The sequence below is a fragment of the Hevea brasiliensis genome, chromosome 11 (genome assembly GCF_030052815.1).
Source record: "Hevea brasiliensis isolate MT/VB/25A 57/8 chromosome 11, ASM3005281v1, whole genome shotgun sequence".
Lineage (NCBI taxonomy): Eukaryota > Viridiplantae > Streptophyta > Magnoliopsida > Malpighiales > Euphorbiaceae > Hevea > Hevea brasiliensis.
The window spans coordinates 16,392,717-16,401,405 of record NC_079503.1 but is presented as its reverse complement, the minus strand read 5'-3'; the positions used below and the strand labels follow the sequence as shown (position 1 = coordinate 16,401,405).

Sequence of the window (8,689 nt, the reverse complement as noted above, 5' to 3'; positions counted from 1 at the left end):
TTATATTAATTGATTAATTAATTAATTTAAAATAGATAGGAAAGTTCGAAATTTTTTTTTGTAATTAAGAATTTTAATTTAATTATAATTTTTATGGTATAGAATTCTAATATTTTAGGATATAAAATTTTATTATTTATTTATTTATTACTAATAGTTTATAAATAGTAATTCTATAAATATATTAAGTATATATTCGTTTGTTCAAAAGTTTGCCCCTCGTTTGAGTGTGTGTGTATAATTGAATTCTAATTCTATGAATGTAATATAATTAAAATTTTTATTAATTATATTAAATCATATTATGAAGTACAAAATGTACCTTATTCTACCCCATCTATGAAATTATGAATACACAATACAAAGTCCCAATGGACATTTATTTTTGGACCTTCCTACGGACCAGAAGAAGATACAAAACACAAAAACAAAAGAGAAGCTAAATACAGATATGCTATAAGTGCATATATACTCAAGTACCAGAAAGTCCCAGGACTCCCCTTAGCACATCAAGTAGCTGCTGGTGAGCAGTTAGGTGAGGGAAATGCCCATCAGTCTCTATAATCTCCACCGTAGACATCCCTTTAATCTTCTCCCGCATGTAGTAGGCAACTGAGTTTGGCACTACAAAGTCACTTGTGGTCTGGACTATAGTGCACGGGGTCGAAACCTTGTCAAGAGTTTCCCTTTCATCGCTGAAGAACACTGTTTTCGCAACGGAGAGAGCAACTTCAGGCCTCATGTTTGCCAAGCTTTTTCTTAACTTTTCTACTGAGAGAGGATCTCCTGAATCCACTACAAGAGAAGGAAATCCTAGAACCCAGTTCTGGAAATCTGATTCTATGTTTGAGACTATATCGTCAATCTCTGACTTGTTAAACCCTCCTTCATAATCATCTGCATTTATGTACCTATTTGTGCATTGTGACACATGGGACATTTATTAATGTTGATTTTGATTCAGAAATCTCAGAAACTTGGTGCTCAATCGTGCAAATTTATTGATTTAATTTTGGACACAAAATTCAAGCGGATGATCACAAAGGTAAGAAGACAACAGGAAGACAGCACCGTCGCAGCCAACCCTTGGCATGGCGTCTACAAGATATATATGTTGTCTTTTTATAGTAGATAATACATCGAATCACCTCTGTTGCTTTATCTCTTGAATTCAGACAAAATCATAAATAATTGCTCGACGTGATTTTTAGATTCTCGAGATTATTAATACACTTTGTGTATACATGATATCACAGTACTATCACAATTAGCGAGATTTACTCTCTTTATAACCTTATTTTTACGAGAAATGAAATATTATTTTCATGTACACTAAAAATACACTATAATTTTGAATCTTTGCTCTTATAGTTAGATGTATAGATGGCAACAAGTCTACTCATCCTACCAGAGTTAGATAGAATCAATTATCCAAACTCATATATATAAATATTTAATTATATATAAAATATATTTTTTATAATAATATTTATAAATTTTATTTTATATAAAATATAATTAAAATATTTTATAAAATTATTAAATTTTTAAAATATAAATTATTAATAAAAATAATTTTTTATATAAATATTTAATTAAAATATATAAAATTAAATGAATTTAAATATTTTTTAAGTAATAATAATTAAATTTAAAAAAATTAAATAATTAAAAATAAATTTTAATTAAATTTAAAATAAATTTAAATTTTAAAAATATTATTAATATCGAATTATGAAATAATTCATAAATAAATCGGTTTTTTTTTTTTTTATTCCTTCCAATTTTTCATTTCAGCCACTTCTGCCCCACAGACAAAAGGTACCCCTGGCCATTAATCATTCGCTTCAAGCCTGTGGACTTGGGCAAATTAGCTTAGAACTGTGGGATTGGATTGGAACCTGCAAATTCCTCGAGTCAATGGCCATACTTTTCTTCTATTTTTCATTTTTATTATACAACTTTTTTATTGAATTTTAATTTTATCTCATACTGGATATCTCAAAAATGACTTTATATTAGTGAATTAAAGTTTTATTTGTTTTATAAAAAATATTTTTCATAATTTTTATTATTTGGAATACTAAAAAAATAAATTAATAAGAAATATTTTTCTAATTAAAGAAAAATTAATATATTTTTAAAGAAAATATTTTTTTTTAAAATAAAATTATTTTTTATGACTTTTACAATTTTATTAAAATATAATTTTTTATAAAATAAATAGAGTCTAAAATTTATTTATTTTTCTTTTTATTATAAAAGTTAAAAAAAAATAACGTTAGTATGGTTATCAATTATTATTTAATAAAGAATAAGATTAGATATTTTTTTATTTAAATTTTGATAAAATTTAAATTTATAATTGTGTAATGTTTTAGTATTATTAAGTAAAAATTTATCAAAGCTTTATGAAAAAAAAAATAGTGATATGAAATATAAAAATGGAGATTAGGAGTGTTTAGAACCGATTTGATTCTCATTCTTACTAAGAAATGAAACCGAACTAAATAAAAAAATTTCCATTTCAGTTTGACTTATTTTTTTTAATATCTCTAACTCAGTTTTAGTTTAGTTACTCTATATTTAAGTTAAAGTTCAATTCTTGAAAAAAAAAATTATATAATTTGTGTTATGAAAAATTGAACTTAACTCAAGCTTTAAAGTTTCGTTTTGCTCGAAATATATCTATATAACTGTTTTATTCATAATTTTAACAAAAATTCAATATTAATCAAAATAATAATATAATTCGATTTTATTTATTTATAAAATGTTTTTCTTTTTTTAATTTCAATTTGATTTGATTTGATTAAATTCTCTAATTTAGTTGGAGGTGACCGAAAACTCTGCAAAGTCTAGTGCAGATAGACAATACTGATTGGCTTCATCCAAAGAGTTCATTATGGAAGGAGGCGGAGCGTCAATAAGAAAATAGTAAAAAAAATTAAAATATATTTACAGTAATTACGGTTTAGGTATGTATTAACAAGGAAGATGACTAACCAGAAGAAGAAGAAAAAAAAGTAATACTAATGATTAGCAAAGCTAGAGCTAGATAAAAGATGCGTGATTCATCTAATAATAATAATAATAATTTAGGTTAATTACCTGGGAGAAGAGCCAATAAGTACAATCCTCTTAAAAAGCTCAGGTCTTTTAATGGAAGCAATGCAACCAATCATACCAGACATGGAGTGGCCAATAAAAACTAGTGGTAAATTCAGGTTCATGTCGTCTATAAGACAAATCAAATCATCTGCAAAAGCATCGTAGGAAGAATACTTGTCAGGATCAAAAAGGTGTTGATGTTCTTCTTTAACAGCACCTGAGAAGATCCAGTCAAAAACGACAACCCTGAAATGCTCAGCCAAATCTGGGACGATTTTGTCCCAGAGAGACTGGTCTACTCCATACCCATGTGCGAGAATTAAGTCCTGACTACCAGAACCGATGATTCTCGCATTCATGGCTATGGAGATACCCTTTTCAAGCATCAAAATAACTGTAGGATGAAGATGATGAAGGAGAAGAAAAAGAAGGAGAAGAAGAAGAAGAATAAGGACAATAACAAGCAGAGCAGGGAAGCAAGGGCTGGAAAGAGAGAGAGAGAGAGAGAGAGAGAGAGAGAGAGAGAGAAGGGGGGAGGAAGGGGGTGGAGGGTGTTGGTGTTTTGAGGGAGGGGCGCTGGAAAGAGCTATCGAGGGAGAGATTATATAATTTCTCTGAGAGCGATGGGAATTCATAATTCGATTCTATCTTAAATTTGATTAATTTTCTCTAAGTTTATTTCAATCATGATATTGTTTAGTTTCGAATGCTTGAAATTCATCTCAATAATATTATTATTTATTATTAAAAATTAATTTATTTTTATGTATTTAATATTTAAATATTATAATTTAAAAAATATATTTAAAGTATTAATAATATGTTTAAAATTTATATATTTAATTTATATTATATAAATAAATTAAAATAAAAATTTAAGAAAAAAAGGCTTCCGCAGAGAAATCGGCTGGTTGAAGTAGAAACTTCTACTTTAATCCTAATTCTCTAAAGAGACAAAAGAGAAAAACGATCCCGAGGTATTGTTATCCCTAAATAAAGAGTAATTATATAGTATATCACTAATTATATGTAGGATATTTTACATGAAATGTGTTAGAATTCAAAAAGAAAGAGGAAGAAAACATAGGAAGAAGAGAGAATTAGAGAGAAAGGGGAGAGAATCACAAGAGAGAAGTTTTGCTTCATATTCCATTTGATTCTACTTAGATGCCCAATTGGATCTCTGCTTAGGATTTGTTTCATCTTGTATGCAATCTTCTCATCATCAATCAATTTTTTTTTCTCCTTTATCTTCTTCACTGTTATGAAACACCAACTTAGTTTTTGGGACACTTTTGATAGTTCTCATCTCTTCATCTAGACTACCCAATATTTGCGAGATGTCTTCATGTTGATGCTGGCTCTCGTCTTCTATTAGAAAAACTTGATGCTTCCCATTTACCTTCACTACACTATAACCAGGCACTTTCCTCATTCTTGTGTTTTTCATGAACTTCCTCAACCCAATTGCTTCATCCTACTTGTTAGCTATGGAAAAGAAGTTTGAAATCAGAACATAAATTCCCAAGTCATCTAAATTTGACTCAAGAATCTTGTTTGTCGCCAGCTCGAAAAAATGGATCATACAAGCATCATCCAGCTGAATCTTAGATTCATTAACCATGAAATAAAACCAGTGTTTACTTTCTTCTACTAGTTCTAAGTGGCTAAAAGCTGAGGTTCTTGAAACATGCAATAGCATCCTGATTATCTGACGTTGAGTTTCTTACAGCTATAATCTTAACCATATCTTTATCAAGAAAGATTAATTAGATTGAATCTAGATATCTCACTCTTTTTAACGAGATTTAAGTTCTTTACAGTAGGGAAAACCCATAAATTAATATAACAGATCTTTTTGATTAACTTGTCTCCTATAAAATAAAACGATTCGTCAATTTCAGTGTGTAGTTTAAACCAACTTTACACTAATAATTGAATCCAAAAACTATTTAAGAAACACATTTTCTTTGACTTTAAGCTCTTTTTAAAATTTTGTTCTTAGTTTGTTGTTTAGTGTTTGAAATGTAGAATATATAACTACCTGTATAGGTAAAATAAATAACTTAAGTCAAGTTTAATACATAATTTAAGGTTTGCTTTAATAAGCTTATAAGTCATTTTAATAAATATACTTTATTAATTATGCATTTAGTATTAAAATGCTACAGCAAATTCTAATGGAATGCATGCTTTGAATTCTAATAAACATAATATATGAATAGAAGTGATAAATTTTAACATGATCTATTGATTCGATTTGAGTCCATTTAATATAAAAGTTCTGTAATGCAATTCAATTCATATAAAACTTCAAAATAATTCAAATTCATATGAGTAAAAAATTTGAATGTCAACCCAACGATTCATATGACTTAACTTAGAAACTAACATATTTTGATTAATATGTGTTGCACTAAAATAAATATTTTGAGTTTTTTAATTATTTTTAAGTTTAAAATTAATTAAATTAATTTTTCATAAAATTAATTTAATTAATTTTATTTTATTGATTTAATTAATTAAAGACTTGAAAATAATTTATTAGATAATTATGGATGGTTAATAGATAATGGATAGAAAAAGTTAGGAGAAGTTGTGAGAGGTTAAGAGAGGTTACAGATAATGGGTAGGTAACTTCCCATAATGTAAAACTGGTTTCCACATACTTCCAAGTGTTTCAAGTACTTGCAAGTAGGAGTGACCACGGTTTAGGAGCTGTCGGTTTAGGTTCAATGAAATTATGAACCTGAATCAAACAGCCAGGAGACGGTTTGGAAGACGGTTTCTGAACCGTCGGTTCCGGTTTGAGCCCAGATTTAAAACGGTTTGAAAGGTGGTTCGAAAAAGAACGGTTCAAAATAATTTGGAAGACGATTTGGAAGCGGTTTAGGAATGGTTTAAGGGTAGCTTAGACAAAAAAAAATTAGAGAAAAATTTTATTGATTCAAAATTTAAGTTATATTTGTAAAAATATTTTAATTTTTCTTAGAAATCTTTCAATTAAAATAAAATAAGAAAAGAAAAAGAAAGAAAATAACTTATCTTTAAGAAAAATTTAATAAACAAAGACTTGAACCTGATTAAAAAATTAGAGATGAAATTAATTTTTTTTAAAGAAATTAGCAAAAAGTGTATGAACTTAATTTTGCCTAAATATCCTTTTAGGATTTAAAGGAATAAAAATTTTTAGTTCTATTACTTGCCTTTTTTAAAAAATTATATAATAATTGATAATTAAAAAGTATAAAAGAGAAAAAAAAATAAAATAGAGGGTATTGGAAATTTTATTGAGGATTTAAAGTAATAACAAAGTAATTGAGATAGTATTGAAAATTTCATTAAGTATATAAAATAATAAAGTAGGAAAATTAAGAGAGTATTGGAAATTAAAATGAGTGTAGAAAATAATTATTTAGAGAATTTGAGAAAAATTGAAAAAATATTAAAAATTGAAGAAAATACAGAGAATAATTGTGTAGAGAATTAATGATATATATAAATGAATTAGGAATGAGGTAATATATTTATTGAATTTTTTTATATTTAAATTGCCGGTTTAATCCTGTTCGAAATCGTCGGTTCAATCCGGTTCAGAACCGCCGGTTCACGGTTCTTAAAAAATATAAACCTGAACCAAACCGCAGAATGACGGTTTCAGTCCAGTTCGAAGCTGGTTTCGATTTTGACCTGTTTTGGTCCGGTTATGACCGAACCGGTTCCGGTTCAAAACTAGACCGTGGCCACCCCTACTTGCAAGAGTTATAAATATCAGATGAGCAGCAATATTTATAGCCCTAACAACTTAGCCTAACAACTAAGCCAAACAACTAGTCTAATCAATCAAACAAATTAATAACAATCAAATGACTCCAGCAGTCCAATCATTCTAAGACTTCAGCAGTTGATTTGTCATCTATATTTATTGTTAGTTTTAATTCCAAATAATTTTTAATTTTCAAACTGTTGCATTTTAGTTTTCAAAAACTTTGTAATGTAAAACTACATTCAGTGTAACCGGTTCTCACAATTATTTGATTTAAAAGTTAGAAAGTACAAATCTCATAGTTGATACACTAAATATTTGGCATGCTCGTATTCAAATTATTTGTTAGTCAAATTATTTTTATAGCAAACAATATATGATCAAGTTGAATTTTGATTCAAAAATAAATTGTTAAAAATATTTTAATTTAAAACAACCCACAATCCACAAAATGGTTTGAATTTGATATAAATGTAACACCCCCGTTTGCATAACCTGGTATATTTCACTATTCCGGTGACCGGTGTCGGTCCGGATAATAAAGGGGATTAGAATCACACTTAAGACAACTAGAGAAGCTATAAACACAAATAATTAGTAATGTCCAATTAGTTAAGTATAAATAAGAAAAATAGAACATAAGAAGTTAAACGAGCCGAGAGTCACAGCGATGGGTGACCTTCTCAGGAATGACTGCGAAGTCGTTTTAAACTCAAATTTCGAACCGTAAAAAGTGACGCTGCGGTCCTTAGGACCCTTATAAACACAGTGGAAAAGAGAAAATCATGAAAAAGAACTGTTAAGCCAGTCAAATAATTAGGTCAGGGAGCCGGAAGAAATATAGAATTAATTGCAAACCGAGATGAACCGGCGAGGGGCAATTTGGTCAATTGACCCCAAGAGTTGACTCCTGACCTAATTGTCAAATAAAATCAAAGAAAAGAAAATTTTGTAATCGATAATTAAATTAAAGAACTAATAGAAAAAAAAAGAAGAGAAAATGAAAAAGGTATAGGGAGATGACATCATGCATGACATCATGCATGATGCCATAAAGAATATAATTAATAAATTTACTTAAATTGATTTTTGGTCTTCTTAAGACATAAAAGAAAATAAGAAAAAAAAATAAAACACAAAAGTCTTCTTAAAAAACGTCACTCTCCCTCTCCCACACCAAAACCTCCATTAAAGCTCAATTTTGAGCTTGCATATTATAAGATTTCACCATAGAAAAGTAAGCCACCATAGTTAAAGCTTGTCTAGGCAATTTGAGAAGAAGATTAGTCATCAAAGAAAGAAGAAAAGAAGAAAGAAAATTGGAGAAAAGGGGAGTTAGAAGTTGCTACACAAAGGTTAGTGATTTAAGTTGCAAATGAGTTTATTACTTGTGTTTATAACTTAGTTAACTTAGAAAAATGCTTAAAATGAAATAAAACTTTGTTGAGGGGCCATGAATGATTTTCAGCCAGCATGTATATGGGAGTATATTTGCATGGTTTGATGGATTTAATTGGGTATATAAACCTTAGTTAGTTGAATGACTATGGTTAGAGGCATGGAATCAAGTAAATGCATGAGGTTAGTGAATTAGGGTTTGGACATTAGGGTTTAGAGACTAAAAATGTAAAAAACTTGTAAATGGTGTCTTTGACCTTATGTGAAGTAAAAATGGTCATTTTTTATCAAATGAGGTGTGTTAGAAGTGTTGGAATTAAAAGCCAATTCGGATTGGATAAGGTCATGTGCTGGCAGCATAACCAAAATTTCCTTTGATGGACCAAAAATGAAATTTTACAAGTCCAATGGATA

At 28.4% G+C, this 8,689-nt stretch overlaps 1 protein-coding gene across 1 annotated transcript; it reads right to left on the bottom strand.

Moving 5' to 3' along the window:
* Positions 1-268: 268 nt before the first annotated feature.
* Positions 269-3,746, bottom strand: LOC110654427 (strigolactone esterase D14). Its single transcript, XM_021810415.2, has 2 exons — positions 3,112-3,746; positions 269-911 (listed from the first exon to the last, which is right to left on the bottom strand). The coding sequence occupies exons 1-2, from the start codon at positions 3,744-3,746 to the stop codon at positions 473-475; spliced, it is 1,074 nt and encodes a 357-aa protein (XP_021666107.2). The 3' UTR covers positions 269-472.
* Between the last annotated feature and the right edge of the window lie 4,943 nt (positions 3,747-8,689).